The sequence below is a fragment of the Microtus ochrogaster genome, chromosome 15 (assembly GCF_000317375.1).
Source record: "Microtus ochrogaster isolate Prairie Vole_2 chromosome 15, MicOch1.0, whole genome shotgun sequence".
Classification (NCBI taxonomy): domain Eukaryota; kingdom Metazoa; phylum Chordata; class Mammalia; order Rodentia; family Cricetidae; genus Microtus; species Microtus ochrogaster.
This window is the reverse complement of record NC_022017.1, coordinates 10,917,836-10,933,068: the sequence shown is the minus strand read 5'-3', so window position 1 is coordinate 10,933,068 and position 15,233 is coordinate 10,917,836. Positions and strand designations below refer to the sequence as shown.

Sequence of the window (15,233 nt, the reverse complement as noted above, 5' to 3'; positions counted from 1 at the left end):
GGGAAGAATAAGACAGAACAGAAGAAAGGATAGCCACTTCTGGCCTGAGGAGATAATACAGAAGCCTCATGTTTTGGGGAGGGTGCTTGTGGCTTGGCATAGGCCACAGCCGAGGTACCTGTGGGCCCTGGGTGGCATGTGGAGTACCAGTCCCCACATACATGAGGAATACTGCCAGTTAACTAAGCACATCCATACACTGCCAGGAAGCACTGGCCCAGGAAGGCTCTCATGCCAATCAGGATGTAGACTCCTAGGGAAGGTACTTAGAAGGATCAAGGCTGCCCCGACCTTGGGGTTTCAGGAGGCCAGGGGCTTGGACTGAGTTGACAACTAGGTGTCAGGGAGCCTTCTGTGGGGAGAGAGGGCTCATTCTGCTTGTGTATAGCTAGATTCCAGGGACTCGGATCGATGGATGGATGAGAGTTCCAAAGATGAAGTGGCAAGAAGAGCAAGGAAGGGAAGAACAGGCAGGCCTGAGGAACCGGCACCAAAAGGCAGTGCCATGGTACTAGAGGCCAAGGAGTGACCTATGCTGCTGGCGCTGGGACAGAGACATCAGTGCTCACAGAGCCACTGCTGCAGTGTGCCATCCTCAGACAGCAGAGTGACATGCACAGCCAGCACTCCAAACTGTATGACCTGGCACTATCCTGCATGCCTCGGGAACCCTGTCCTCAGCTCAGATTCCAGCACACCTTAAAATGAGGAGGAAGAGTGACGTATCAAGGGTTAGGTCCTGTCATTACCCTCTGTGGTCAGTGCCAGTCCCAAACTTATCACCAGTCAGGGCGGGGCAGTGCCGAAGCCCCTCCATAGAAAGAAGCGGCAGAGAGAAGAGAGACAAGGAGAAGCAGAGAGGAGGAGGTACCCTTTATTGGATTTTAATGATGGCAGCTTGAGAGAAGGGCTCCTCCCTGAAACATGCCATCCTTTCTGCTCCCAGGGCTCAGCACAAGAATGAAACCCCACCCTGCATGGCCCTCAGAAGGCAAGGTGCGGAGGGTACGGGGGTACTCTATGCCAGGGGAGCTGGGACAGGAGGAAAGACGTGCACCCTCACCTCTTAGAGTGATCCTTCTCCCCTGGGACCTGGTGTTGATCCCAGACCCTAGGATGGACTGGCAGACAGGGCTCATGCAACAATGAGTGGACAGAAGGTGGCACAGAAACGCAGCCCCGTCACCCCTTGGTAAGGGCAAGAGGGCTAAAACGGGCCATGCTGTGGCCACACAGGGTCCGCATGTTAAGTATTTGCAGTGTACATACACGAGGGTGAGGGGGGCTCCCTCTGCTCCAGGCTGTGCCTGGGGAATCAGAGAGAGGGAAGCACAGATGGCGTTATCATGCCAGGGGCATGGGTCTCAGCCAACCATGCCGCCTGAGCTGGGCTTCTACTACTCCTTGGCACGGCCAATGATGGTGAGAATGTATAGGAAGATGTTGATGATGTCCGTGTACAGGTTCAGAGCCGCAAACACATACTCCTCTGGGCTCAGGGAGAGCTGCTTGTTCCCCAGGAGCAGTTGAGTGTCCACTGCCAGGAACTAGGGGGTAAAGACACAGTTGGTATTAAACCGCATAGTTACTCACTCAGTAGCCCCGCGAAGGCCTCCCAGCACCCCCACTTACGCAGGTGAAGAGCAGAGCGCCCAGCGAGGCATACACAATCTCCAGGATGCGGTTCCGGATGAAGATGCAGAGTATCGCAAAGATGAAGAGCACCACCACACTTACCAGGAGCACACCCATGCACGAGGTAAAGTCATAGCGGGTCTAGAAGGGAGGGCAGGAGGTGAGAGACTGTGGGTGTGGAGGGCCCCTGAGGCTACAGTCCTGTCTCAGGTGCCCCTTACCTGCATGGAGAAGATGACCACCGTGAAGCAGACAGCCGTGGTGATGCCCACTGCCATGATGACTGCCTCCGTGTTGTAAAAGCTGGCTATCATGCCCACCATGTAGGATAAGCTGACGGTCAGGATTGACTGCAGAAGAGGGTCACAGGGGCGGTGGGTGTGTGGAGATGCTCCTGGTCCAACCCCTGTGCACCTCCCTTTCTGGTTCCACAGGCCTAGGGGTACTGGGCTCAGGTGTGGGAGTTACCAGAGCAACAAGATTCCAGGGATGCTTTCGCCGGAAGTCCCCACAACAGCTGAGGACAATGAGGGAGATGAAGAAGATGGCGTAGGAGACATAATAGGTCCAGACATTCTCTCGGACAAAGCCCTTCACCTCCCCAACAAAAGTGAAAACGGCCACGGTCGACAGGGTCACGGAGAGCTGCAGGGTCAGCACCAGAAACACCTGGGGAGGGAGCAAGTCAGAGCCCCACCTCAGCAGCCTCCCCGTGACGCCTCCCAGCCCACACACCGGCCAGGCACAACCTTTCTGATGAAGGCCTGCCGAATGTTCTTGTCCCAGTTGACAGCGGGGAAGTCCTGGTTGTCATAGTAGGATGGAGGTCCTTCTTCCTGATAGTTCCCGTGCTGCGGTGCTAGGGGCACAGAGGCTGGGTCAGTGTCCCAGGAGGGTAGCTGAGTCCCTGCCCCTGCCCCACCTTTCCCTACACTTACAGGCAGGGTCCTGGAAGGGTGGTGGCTGTCCATAGGGGTTAGGGGGGAAGGGGCTCTGTGGGTATGGCCCCTGTGGGTAGCCTCCTTGAGGGTAGGGTCCCTGAGGGTAGCCACCTTGTGGGTAGGGGATGGGCCCATGGGGATACCCTGGCTGACCATAGGGAGAGGCCTGGAAAGGAGGCTGTGGGTATGGGGCCCCAGGGTAGGGAGGCTGAACATAGGGAGGCATAGGGGGTTGGGGCCCCACAGGATATCCAGGGTTTGGGGGAGGATAGCTGTCCCCAGATACCAAGAAACTCTTTTCATGGGACATGGCCTCGGGTTCTGTGGCTGCCCCTAGAGGAGAAAAAAGGAACAGTTACCTCTGGGAGACTGGAACCAGTGACAGCCCCACCTGCTCAAAACCCAGGAAGAAAAAAGAAAAGAAGGACCATGACCTTTGTACGAGGCTTTAGGAAGCCTCAGAACAAGGAGGCGGGGAGCGTTGGGTGGGGCTCGGGGAGACCGGTGTGGACCCTTTGGAAGGGGCTGCTCTAGACCGATCTAGGGGTGGGGGATGGGAGAAAGAGTGATGGCTGTCAGCCTCGGCTGGGAGCTTGGGAGATGCCTTCTGACCGCTGTGAGTCTTTCGGGTTGGAGCTCAGCAACTAAGGGTCTGGGGTGGGGCGCAGTGGCTAGAGAGGCGTGGGGGTGTGCCCTAGCCCTCCCTCTCCTATCCCGCCTATTAAGCAGCTTGAAGGGGCCAGCGCAAGCGGCTATTTCTATCCCAGGAAATCCCCAGGCCATCTGTGACCAGCCGGAACCCTGACCCTCCTCCTAAGCACAGGGCCGAATGTCCCTAGCTCCCGGGACTCAGTGCAGGCCTGTATTGGCTGCTAAGGTGTCTGTTAGTAGGGTACGCCAGGAACAGCGGGGTGCGGGGGTGTGTGGGGGATGGAAGCGACCAGAGGGCGTTCAAGGGAACAAAGCGGGGAATGGGGATGACGGGGGAGGGGGCGGTGGCCACAGAACGCGTCCGGAGGGCCGATGGGCCCTCCCGCTGGGTTGGGGGGGGGTCGCTGGCCCTCGAGTCTGGGCGGCTGCAGAGTGCCACCCCCTCCCTCCTGCTCAGGGCCGCCGTAGCTCCCCACCCCCAATGATGCCACCAGTCTGGGCGAGCGGGCAGCGAGTCCTGGCCGAACCAAGTGACCCGATGCGGCCGCACTCAGTAACAACGCAGGGAGGGGATGGCCTACTGGCAGGGGGCTGCGGTGGTGACAAGCTCTTGGGTTTCGTTGGGGGACTCACCGCTGCCGGGGAGCCAGAGGCCGGTGCTTACGGTGCCCGCTGCGCAGTCGCGCGCGGTGATGACCGGTGAGTCCGCACCTGCACCCGCTGGGCGGCCGGATTGCTTGGGCCTGCGCCTGCGGCTGGGGAGACGCAGAGGAGCCTTGTGACTGGGCGGGCCTTGTGATGGGGCGGGGCCTTGTGACTGGGCGGGCCTTGTGATGGGGCGGGGCCTAATGACGGGGCGGGGCGGGGCGGGGGGGCCTTGTGATAGGGCGGATTTGTGACCGGTCAGGGTGCATTTACGCCCACCTAAACTGCTCTGCCCAGCCTGACTAGCAGTTTACTGTTGTCCGTAGTCGTCCCAGGTCAGAGTCCTGCACCCTGCGCTTTCTGACCGGGGTTGGAGTCTGGCGTGGGGGCTAACGACTTCTGGAGGCATGGTTCTGCTATGGCTCTTGTGGTTCTCTGTTTAGGGAGTTAATTTCTAAACGCAGGATTTACTGAAGCTTCCAAGGACTCCGGAGATCCCTTCTTGGCTTTGCCGTTTTGAGACAAGGTCTCTGTAACCACAGCTGGCTTGGAACTCACTATGTAACAGGCTGGCCTCAAACTTGAGGCAATCCTCCTGCCTCAGCCTTCCAACTACTGTGATTACAGGCAAGATTCACTACACCCAGACCATTACTCGCTTTAAAACACAGAAATCACTTTCCCTTTCATTCCACGCCTATTCCAGACTAAGAGACATAATCATTTAATTGTTCCATTCTTTCCATACTCTGCCTCTGGTCACCTGTCTCATATCCTCAAAAGGAGCTTGTCAGGCCAGGAGGTGGTGGCACTCGCCTGTAAACCCGGCTCTCTGGAGACAGAGGCAGAGGATCTCTGTGAGTTTGAGGTCAGCCTGGTCTATGGAGTGAGCTGCAGGACAGCCAGGGCTACACAGAAAAACCCAGTCTTGAAAAAAAACCAAAAAATAACAAACTTATCCAGGGGCTGGAGAGATGGCTCAGAGGTTAAAAACATTGACTACTCTTCCAGAGGTCATGAGTTCAACTTCCAGTAACCACGTGGTGTCTCACAACCATCTTTAATGAGATCTGGTGCCCTCTTCTGGCATTCAGGCAAACATGTAGACAGAACACTATATATAATAAATAAAATAAATTTAAAAAAACTTATCAGGAGGCTGAGGTGGTGATATACTCCTTGGCTTGACTCTGGTGCGGGGGTTTTCTGAAAAAAAAAATCCTACTAGGTGGCCCCCTGATTCTCTGTGGCTTAGGACATTCTATGCTTCTTTGGTTCTTATTTTCTGGTCTTTCTGAGGCTTTTCGGTGAGGTTGGGAACGAGTTCTCGCCTGTGTCCAGAGAGCGCTAACAGCTGGATCTAGTGAGGATAAGCCCTGTGCTTTTTCACATCCTCCAGATAAACATGCTCACCGTTGTTGACTACAAATTCTAGTTGTGTTCTGTCGTCGTGAACACCCGGACAGAAAGTGGCACAGGGGAGGAATGACTCATTAGGCTCACAACTGCAGGTCACAGCCCATCATTTTGCCCAAGTCAACGCAGGAACAGAAGCTGCAAGTCTCTTCATATGTACAATCAAGAGCAGAAAACTATGCTACTTGCTTGCTTGCTCTTGGTTAACTTTCTTATACAGTTCAGAGAAATAGTGGTTGTTTTACCCCCAATTAACAAGAAAATCCCTCACAGACATACCCACTGGCCAACCCATTCTGGATAATTCCACTCTAAGCCTCTCTTCCCAGATCTTTCTAGGTTGGATTAAGTTGGCAGTTAACAATAACAATAACAATAAACAAGCTGGGCGGTGGTGGCACATGCCTTTAATCCCAGCACTCAGGAGGCAGAGGCAGGCGGATCTCTGTGAGTTCGAGGCCAGCCTGGTCTACAAGAGCTAGTTCCAGGACAGGAACCAAAAGCTACAGAGAAACCTTGTCTCTAAAATGCAAAAAAAAAAAAAAAAACCCATTAAACAATAAAATTATCATTTTACCATCCAGTTCCCAGACATTTCTGAAGAGTTAACAATGACAGTAATATGAGCTGTTGCCTGACAGGCCTTCTGTAGCTAGCATTTATCTACAGTGTGCTGGGAGGTGGTGAGGACCCATAATAAGAGAGCACAGAGTAGGCGGGACAGGCTTTTGTAGAAATAGAATCTCATATAATTTGCAGGACCTCTGAGGGAAATAAAATGACAAACACAAAATTGACTCTAGGGATGCAGAAGGAGCCTGGATCACTCAGAGGCCCTTTGAGTTTTTAACTCCAAATTTTGTCTGCTTCTAAGGGCTGGGTAAGGGAAATCATGGAGAAAGGATGGCCACGTGGCTCTGTGGGGGAAGGCTAGGTCACGCAGAGGAAAGCTGGCCCACGGTACTGTTTTGGTAAGAGTTGAGGGTAGGGAGGTCAGAGCCCACGAAGCATCAGTGTGTCCAGGTATGGGAAGGAATTAGAGGAACGGGAACTGGGGCCAATTGGACTTTAGTTTTTACTGTCATTGGCCTTGGGGTTTGTAGCCGTCATCAGTACCTGCCAGTTTCATGGGGGGAACCACAGTGGGAGTGGCAGAGAAGAAGAGAGGGTAGCACGGTCCTTTGAGAAGTTCTGGAGGGTCTTAATTGTGGGGAGAGGAAGGTAGTGGAGATTCAAGGACTACAGGTTCGATGCATAGATTGGGCAAAACCATGATCCTCCGGAAGAACGGCAGAGCTAGGGCTGGCATGACTGGAAGGAACAGGGAGAGAGTACCAGTCGTCACAGCTTTGGAGGCAATAGAGCACACGGGACATGAGGGTGGGCAAGGTTGGTGGGTAGGAGAGTGAATTATAAAGGTACAGCCCCAGATCTGGGCACGGTTGTAATGCCTACAGCTCCAGCTTTCAGGAGAGTGAGACAGAGAATCACTAGTTCAAGACCAACCTGGCCTGCATAGTGAGTTCCCGACAGTCTGGGCTACAAAGGGATAGCCTGTTTCAAAAATAAACAAAAAAGGCATGTCTTCGGTGGGAGGCCTGGCCCTCTGGATCCTGTCTGTACCTCCAGCTCCTCTTCTGTGGTAAGGATCCGTGACCGAAAGGCTGTCAGCATAGTGGCCACATCTGGGGGAATGGTGATGGCCAAGATGATGCAGATGGAAGGACTAGGCAGATGTGGGCTCAAGGGCACAGGAAAGGAGCTGTGCTGTGATGTGAGCTTTACATTTTTAAAATACCTATTTTTGTGTGTGTATACATATATATATATGTAGTGCATATATATATGTATATATGGTGTGTGTGTGTGTGAGTGCTATGCTGTGGCACATGTGGAATTCAAACAATTTGCAAGAATCAGCCCTCTCCCTCCATCTTGTGGGACCCAGGAATCAGAACTCAGTTTGACAGGCTTGGCAGCAAGGGCTTGTGCTTGCCTCAGGGTATGTACTTTTAGGGGGCCAAGGGCAGAATTGCTCACCTCCAGCACTTAGAAGCAAGGCTGGTTACCCTCTGGGTATGAAAGACCTGTTTGGGAAGGTTTCTTAGAGCCAGCCTTAGGCAGCCCCCCCTCCCCCCTGCCTACAGAATCAGTGCTGCTCAGGTCTAGGACACAGAGAACAGAAGCCTGGAGACTCTTAGGGGGGTGTACCATGAGGGGCAGACAGCAATCCAGGTATCCGGTGGGGAGGGTGATTCGTCACAAAGAGAAGCCAAGAAAGTGGAGAAAGTCTAGGAGACGTGTTCCACTCTGCTGGTCAGAGGCTAATGGACGTGCTGCAGAAGGGCCCTTGGAAGTTCTTTGTGGACTGAGGCTAAGGCTTCACCAGGACAGGAAGTACAGCCACTGGCTTAGCTCCTCCCTCTTCCTCCACTTGGTTTCACTTTTGCTTTCCTGTCTCAGGCCTCTGCCTGGCAAGGACTTCAGGCCTGACTGACCGGCAGGGAGAATGTAGATAATGAAGCTGTTGGGGCACAGCTAGGGGAGAGAGAACCGAACAGGTGGAGCGGGCCTCTTCCCCTTCCCACGTGTCGCATCCCAGGAGTCTGATGGCAGAGGTGGAGGCTGGGGCAGCCGTGGAGCTCCGGGGACTGTCCCCTGAAGTGCCCGATGAGCTGCTCACCCTCTACTTTGAGAACTACCGTCGCTCAGGTGGAGGGCCTCTGTTGAGCTGGCAGAGACTGGGCTGTGGAGGCATCCTCATCTTTCAAGATCCCGCAGGTGAGGAGGCTGAGTCCAGGGGCTGCCCAGGTGCCCTGAACTTTGAGGTCTCTGACACCTTGCCTCTGCTTACAGACGCGAAGAGGGTCTTAACCCGGGAGGAGCACCAGCTAGCTGGTGCAAGGCTGAGCCTGAGGCCAGCGCCCCCACGGGCCCCTGAACGAGTGCTTCTGCACCAACTGCCGCCGGGCACTTCACCTCTGAGCCTGGAGCAACATGTTCAGGCCCTGCTGCGTGCCATGGGGCACCCAGCGCAGGCTTGCCATGCGCTGGTCAGTCCTCGGCAGGATTGTGCTCTGGTCCAGTTATCCATGCCCCTTTCTGAGGCAGGTAAGAGAGGCAGGCAGGGTTGGGGCATAGCTTCTGAAAGTTAAGGAAGGTGCCTGGCCGACTTTCATACTGCCCACAGACGTCTGTGCCCTGGAGGAGCAGGCCCGGAATCTGCCTCTGAATGGGGTCACAGTATCCTTGGCCTGGGTGCCCCAGACCCGAGCAGTGCGCGTGGTGGACAGCACCACCCCAGTGGACCCATTGCTATTGGAGCTCTACCTGGAGAATGAGCGTCGCAGTGGTGGGGGACCCTTGGAGGGCCTGCGCAGCCTGCCCAGGCAACTGGGCACTGTCGTCAACTTTCAGCAATGGCAGGGTGAGTGAGGCGATGAAACTACACTAAGGGGACACTCACTCTGCTAGAAACCTAATGGGCTTTCTGTCTTCTCCTCCAGTGGCTGAGCGGGTGCTGGAGCGGAAACACTGGCTGCAGGGCTCTGAGTTGAGCCTTGTCCCCCACTACGATATATTGGAGCCAGAGGAGCTCGCTGAGGGCGCCAGTGGAGGGGATCACCCAAGCGTGCAGGAATCTGGAGCCACTGAGCATGCTCTCTTAGATCCTGGAGGGCTGGCCGAGACCCTGGCTATGACTGTGGGCTCTGAGGAGGCACCAGGACAATTAGGAGCCTCTCTAAGGACAGGTCCTGTGGGGGCTCCAGGACAAGCCATGCCTGTTGATTCAGGGCCTGTGAGGTCTCTGGAGCAAGAGGAGCCTATAAACCCAGGAGCTATGGGATCTCCAGAGCAGGCTGGTTTCACAAGCGAGGAGATCATGGGGTCTGCAAGCCCAGTAGATCCAGTAGGAGGCTTTATAGGGCTCTCAGGGCACGGAGGATCATTGGCTTCATACTCTATGGGGGTTCATAGGCTGGAGGGCCTGGGGGAAGTGGCCACTGGGTCACCAGAGCAGGAGGGACTAATGGCCACAGAGTCTCCAGAGAGTGAGCTGGAGAGCCCTGGGTATGAGGAGCTGCAGAGGCAAGAGGGACCAGTGGAGATAGTAATGTCAATGGATCCAGGGGCTGTGCGCTTCCTGCAGCTGTACCATGAGGACCTTCTTGCCAGCCTGGAAGATGTCGCTCTTTTCCCACTTGAAGGAGTAGATGTGACTGGCTTTCGGGTGAGTGACCCCCCCAGAATCTCCTCACTTTGCCTCTTCTCTTAGGTCCAGGTGTCTTTCCTGTACTCTAACCTGTAGGCTGTCCTCTTAATGGTCTCGCAGCTTTGTGGACCTAGGGCCCCATGCCAGGCTGCCCAAGAGTTGCTGCAGAGTCTGCTGGGCAGCATTAGCCGCCACACTCTGAACATGAAGCACCCAGGCAGTGCCCGGTTCCTGCTGGCTGTGGAGGGGCAGTACCTTCTTCACGGATTGGAGGCTCAGTTCCAGTGTGTCTTTGAGACAGAACATCTGGCCAGCGCCACCCTGGACCTAGATCCTGAAAGGGTAAGATGGAGTTCTGTCCTTTTTCTCACAGCCCAGACCTAGATACCTCCTCTGCTTTGACTCTGACATCTTCCTCCCACAGATGGATCCCACTGAGGCCCTCCAAGACCTCTATGGCCACAGTACAGACAGCCGTCAGGAGACCTTGAGACTGGGTAGGGCATGCTCTCCTAGATACTGGAGGGCTTCCCAAGGGCCCTACGATGTCCTGTGGCCTTTTCTTGACCATCCTCTCCCTTCTCTGCCCTATCTCTGGTTTACTGACCATTTTGTGGTATACTCCGTACCCACAGATACAATCTCTATCTTTTAGCCATTACGACTCATCCTATTGTTTATTATCAGCCCCTTGGCTGGACTTGACTCCTGACCCAGTGGCCTCTTTCTGCCTTTAGAGGAAGTCAAAGAGCTGCTGGCTACCCTGGAAGGCCTTCATGGGGAGAACTGGCTGCCTATGGAGATGCGGAGGGAGAAACCTGGAGCGCAGCCAGAGGAGATCACCCTTGAGCAGCAGGAGGAAAAGTCCACACTTGAGGCTACGAAAGAGCCTGTGGCCCTCAGCGCTGGGGCACCTGGACAGTTAGAAGAAGAGGCCACCCTGCAGCTGGCTATCCACCGGTCCTTGGAGTCTCAAGGCCAAGTGGTTGAGGAGCAGGAGGCCAGCACACTAAGGCGAGCCATGGCCCTCTCCCTGTTAGAAGCAGAAGAGCCCCTGGGTGAGGGCAGTGGAGGCAGGGCACAGCTGGTGGTACACACTTCCTTTGAGCAGGATATGGATGAATTGGATCGGGCATTGTCGGCTGCCTTGGAGGTACACCTTCGGGAGGAGACAGTGAGTCTTCAGGGCTGTGTGCTGCCCTCCGAGCTTGGGGCTCGCCTGGAGAGGTGCCATGATGTGAGCGTTACCCTGCATGGTGACCGTGTCATCATCCGTGGCTTTGGGGTTCAGCCTGCCCGCGCAGCTCGCCATTTGGCTGCTCTGCTTGTTGGACCCTACGACCAGAATTCGACCTTTCCCTTGGAGGCATCAAACAACTGTGAGTCTGTACTTTGGACTTGGGAGGGTGGAACGGATTAGCTTCTGGGCTAGTGCTCGAGATAGGAGCCTAATGCGCTTTCTTCCCCTGTGTCAGTTTCAGAGCAGAGCCTGAAAGAACCTTTGGGCAGGCTGGAGGTCCTGGAGGAGAATTCCAAGGAGTTCCAGGATGTGGTGCAGGCCTTTTATGACTCCTTGGATGTTGCCCACAGCAGGATCAGAATTGTTCGAGTGAGTTCATGTCCTGTGCTGCTGGCCTTGTGTGTACACTTCTCTGTGTGTTAGGGTCAGTTGACCAAAGCTGCTCAAAGTGGATATGCTGAAGGCTGATAGAATGGCTGGCTGCATCCATGCATGGCTCCAGGGACTGAGGGCATTGAGGGAATGAAGAAAAGACAAACACACAGATACACAGAAAGCTGGGATGGGCTCTGGGCTCTTAGATGGGGAAATTACAGCACTGCAGACACTGGTTGTCTTTATATTATGGAGTTGAGCAGGAGGAGGAATTAAGTTATTGCATACAGCTGGGCAAGGAGCAGTCTCTGTTGGGAGCAGTCTTCGGCAGCACATATCCCAGGGGAGAAAGCTACATTTTCTGCATACACCATCAGTACCCACATTTGGACCAGAAGAAGGCTTTGCCAAGGTTCTGCGTTCCTTGACATGACTGGCTCATGTCACCAACATACGTTCACTCGGGACTTCACTCAGGATGTCTCTGCTCCCTAACAATAGATAAGTACCCCTTCTTTTCCCAGAGAACACTTAGAATCTGAGGAAGATACCCAGAGGGCACAGGGATTAGGGATCTGCCAGGCCTCCCTGAGTGATGCTTTCTACCAGGGCTAGATGGGGAACTAGATGATTTTGTCACAGTTCCGTTGTCTGAGTGTGGAGTGGCGATACCATCTGGTGGCCAATGTGAGGATCACTCTTCCTGGTCGGTTGTGGTAGTTATGGGTGCTCTGTCTCTGACAGAGAGGTCTGTTTTGGCAAAGAGCTAGTCTTACCTTCTTTTATGTGTAAATAAAACAATATACTTTTTTTGTGGGCCTGGGGATATAGGTTAGTGGAAGAAAAATGCATAGATATATGTATTGTATACATTTAAAAATTGTGGCTGCTCCGTGCTCAATTTGGCAGCTATGAGCATGGACAAGAAATAAGTTAGTAGCAAGTAGCAGGGGGCCAGAATGAAGCCCCGGGACTAGGTACTGTCCAAGCAGGTGAGAAAAGAAGAACAGAGGCAGGGGGATCTCTGTGAGTTTAAGGCCATCCTGGTCTACCAAGCGAGTTCCAGTCCAGTCAGAATTATATTGTGAGACTCTGTCTCAAAAACGCAAATAAGGAACTAAATGAAGGAGTGAGGGGGAGGGACTGCCAGGCTAATTCGCTACACATGATGCAGGCAGTAACGAGAGGGACCACTCTGGAAATGCGCTAAGGAGATGGAGAGTGAGCCAGAAGAGATTGTGCGATGAACCACAGCTTTCTCGCTGGGAAGACTGAATGTATTCACGGATGAGGCCAGAGAGGGACAGCGGTCAACCATTAGAAAGGACAGACGAGTTGCCACCTTGTGGTAATACTGGGCAAGGTGCTCTCCAGTCTTGGTGCTGAAAGTTATGGGTAGGGCTGGCAGCTTCTGTCTTCATATAGATGATTTACTTGATATTTGAGGGTTTATAACTTATAATGGCACAGTTTTGTTTTTTTCCCTGTTATTAGAGATACTTTTTTTTTTGCTTGTCTAGCTATACAAAGGAGAATAGAATGGCTCTTCTTTCTTTTTCTGCCACCTCTTCTTTGCCCCATCTAGCAATTCAGTCATTTACAGTGTTTATGCTATGTAGTTAGGGTGCACAAACATATTGTAATCTGCATGTTTTGGCTGTATGTTGATAATGAAAAAAAAAACCTATCCTTACATCACAACCAGGTAAATGTAACCAGATTTGTTAAAATGTGGGAGCCAGCCAGGCAGTGGCGGCACACACTTTTAGTCCCAGCACACGGGAGTCAGAGGCAGGCAGATTTCCGTGAGTTTGAGGAGACCAGCCTGGTCTACAGAATGAGTTCAAGGACATCCAGGGCTACACAAAGAAATCCTGTCTCAAAAAACCAAGAAAACAAAACAAACTAACTAACAAATCTGCAGGACCTGGGTTCTTAGCAACCACATGGTGGCTCAGAACCATCAGTAGTTCTATTTCCAGGGAACCTGGTGCCCTTTTCCGAACTCTGCTGGCACTAGCATGTATGTTGTGCACAGACAGACAGACATGCAGGCAAAACACACACATTAACACAATATATTTGTAGCACATATTTTTTCAATTTTTATTTATTTTATTTTATGTACACGAGTGTTTTGCCTGCATCTGTGTCTGCACCATGCGTGTGCCTGGTACCTGGGGATACCAGAAGAGAGCACCATGTGGGTGATGGATACTGAACCCATGTTCTTTAGAAGACCAACCAGTGCTGTTGACTACAGAGCTCTCCCTCCAGCCCCTAAAAATAATCTATTTTTTTTTTAAGGAAAAAATAAAAGCAGTGTGGAGGCTGGAGAGATGACTCAGTGGTTGGAACTGCTTGCTGCACTTTCAGAGAGCTGTAGTTTGAGTTTTCATACCCGTGTTAGGCTGCTCATAACTGCCTGTCACTCCAACTCGAGGAGACCACAGATGCCTTTTGGCCCCTGAGTGAATGTACAAACACAGGTACAGAAACAAACAAACAAATTTTAGCCAGGCTTTGGTGGTACACTCCTTTAATACCAGCAGTTGGGAGGCAGAGGCAGGCGAATCTCTGAGCTTGAGGCCAGCCTGGTCTACAGAACGAGTTTCAGGACAGCCAAGGCTATAAAGAGAAACCAGTCTTGATAAACCGAGTATTTGAATTAAAGGCATGAGCCACCACACTTGGCTCTAATGTGATATAGATGTAAACTTTCCATGGTCTTTCATTTACTAATATGTCCTTATTTGTCTTCATTATTATCCTGATTGGGATATAGTGTTTAGATTCAAAATATTTTTTTTCTCAGATATTTGAAGACATTGCTCTCCTTCCATCTTTATGCAGGCGGGTTCTGGGGCCTGAATTCAGGTTCTAGGCTCACACGGCAAGGGCCTTTACCTGTTGGCTCATATCCACCCTCCTCAGAGCTAGTACAGTTGCTTTCTTTTTTGAATTTATTTATATTTTATGTATGCATGCTCTGCATGTATACCTACATGCCAGAAGAGGGCATCAGATCCTATTATAGATGAAGATGGTTGTGAGTCACCGTGTGGTTGCTGGGAATTGAACTCAGGACCTCTGGAAGAGCAGTCAGTGCTCTTAACCACTGAGCCATCTCTCAGCCAGATTTATTTTTGAAAGATTAAAAAGAATTGTGTTGTGTGGTGGAGGTATACGAGAGTGGGCGATCATGTGTGCATGAGTGCAGGGGATCCCTCTGGAGCTGAAACTATGAGTGGTTATGAGCCATCTGACATGGGTGCTGGGAATCAAACTTGGGTCCTCTGCAAGAGCATTATACACTCGTAACAACTGAGCTATCTCTCTAGCCCCATGCTGGACGATTTACTAACGTCCAATATTAGTGTTGAGAAACCCAGTGTGGATTTTTTTTTCCCATTTGTATTTGTATACTGACCTTGGTGTGTATGTATATTCTTGCAAAGTTTTCTTCACTTCAAACGCTATGGTTTTATGTTAGGTGCCGGAGGCATGTCTTTCCCAGTGTCCTTGGCATTTCACAGTTCTCTCCATCTGGTGACATGGCCTCCAGCTCAGGGAATCATCTTCCACTGTGTCCCCAGGTGCACCACCTGCATCTCTCCGCGTATGGAGCTCTTTTGAAACAGAGCTTAGACCTCCTGCTGTTTCATGCTCTTGCCTGCTCTCTCACGGTTCCTTTCTCCTTTCAGCTCTTCCCAGAACCAGTTCCTTAAATCCATCTAGAGTACCATGTAGTTGAATCTTTAGCTTTAACCATTTCATTATCTAGCGCATTCACAGAGTTGGCTCTGGAGCCCTTTTCTCCTCCTCCTCTTCTCCCACCCTCCATCCCTCCCCCCCCCCTTTCCTTTTTATCCCGGGGATCCAACCTACTGGATAAGCACGCACTCTGCTCTGGCACTGCATCCCCAGCCTTGCAATCCCGTCCTAAACGTCCTGTTTCTGATGTGCAGACTCTCTTTCAGAGAGGCTAGTTTTGGTTCATGGATGATGAGCTAGTCTGCGTTCTTCTTCCAAAGGCTAATTAGAATTTCTTTCTTTTTTTTTTCTTTTCTTTTTTTTTTTTTTTTTTTTTCGAGACAGGGTTTCTCTGTGGCTTCGG

At 52.4% G+C, this 15,233-nt stretch overlaps 2 protein-coding genes across 3 annotated transcripts in view; one reads left to right on the top strand and one right to left on the bottom strand.

Annotated features, from left to right (window-relative positions):
- Positions 1–849: 849 nt before the first annotated feature.
- Grina (glutamate ionotropic receptor NMDA type subunit associated protein 1) lies at positions 850–4,010 on the bottom strand. Of its 2 annotated transcripts, XM_026782583.1 has the most exons (8): positions 3,861–4,010; positions 3,011–3,116; positions 2,574–2,909; positions 2,385–2,494; positions 2,104–2,304; positions 1,857–1,985; positions 1,633–1,776; positions 850–1,547 (listed from the first exon to the last, which is right to left on the bottom strand). In XM_026782583.1, exons 3-8 carry the CDS (start codon positions 2,884–2,886, stop codon positions 1,398–1,400), a joined length of 1,047 nt encoding a protein of 348 aa, XP_026638384.1. In that variant the 5' UTR covers positions 2,887–2,909; positions 3,011–3,116; positions 3,861–4,010; the 3' UTR covers positions 850–1,397. The 2 variants fall into 2 exon arrangements, with proteins under 2 accessions (XP_026638384.1, XP_005354155.1); XM_005354098.3 differs by lacking the exon at positions 3,011–3,116.
- The window catches only part of Parp10 (poly(ADP-ribose) polymerase family member 10), a 13,862-nt gene continuing 1,803 nt past the window's right edge, over positions 3,175–15,233 (top strand). Inside the window, exons 1-9 of the mRNA XM_005354097.3 lie at positions 3,175–3,192; positions 7,752–8,069; positions 8,145–8,399; positions 8,479–8,715; positions 8,795–9,519; positions 9,622–9,843; positions 9,926–9,998; positions 10,239–10,880; positions 10,977–11,110. Of these exons, the coding sequence (XP_005354154.1) occupies positions 7,898–8,069; positions 8,145–8,399; positions 8,479–8,715; positions 8,795–9,519; positions 9,622–9,843; positions 9,926–9,998; positions 10,239–10,880; positions 10,977–11,110 (2,460 nt within the window). The 5' untranslated portion in view covers positions 3,175–3,192; positions 7,752–7,897. The remainder of the gene's footprint in view (positions 3,193–7,751; positions 8,070–8,144; positions 8,400–8,478; positions 8,716–8,794; positions 9,520–9,621; positions 9,844–9,925; positions 9,999–10,238; positions 10,881–10,976; positions 11,111–15,233) is intronic.

What these genes read in the sequence shown, in the direction of transcription:
- Grina (XM_026782583.1), bottom strand. Translation starts at nt 2,886, where the DNA reads ATGTCCCATGAAAAGAGTTTCTTGGTATCTGGGGACAGCTATCCTCCC. An exon ending in GGCAGGCCTTCATCAGAAAG is followed by an intron (nt 2,305 to 2,384) that starts GTTGTGCCTGGC and finishes CTCCCTCCCCAG; the next exon opens with GTGTTTCTGGTGCTGACCCT. An exon ending in TGGTCATCTTCTCCATGCAG is followed by an intron (nt 1,777 to 1,856) that starts GTAAGGGGCACC and finishes CCTCCCTTCTAG; the next exon opens with ACCCGCTATGACTTTACCTC.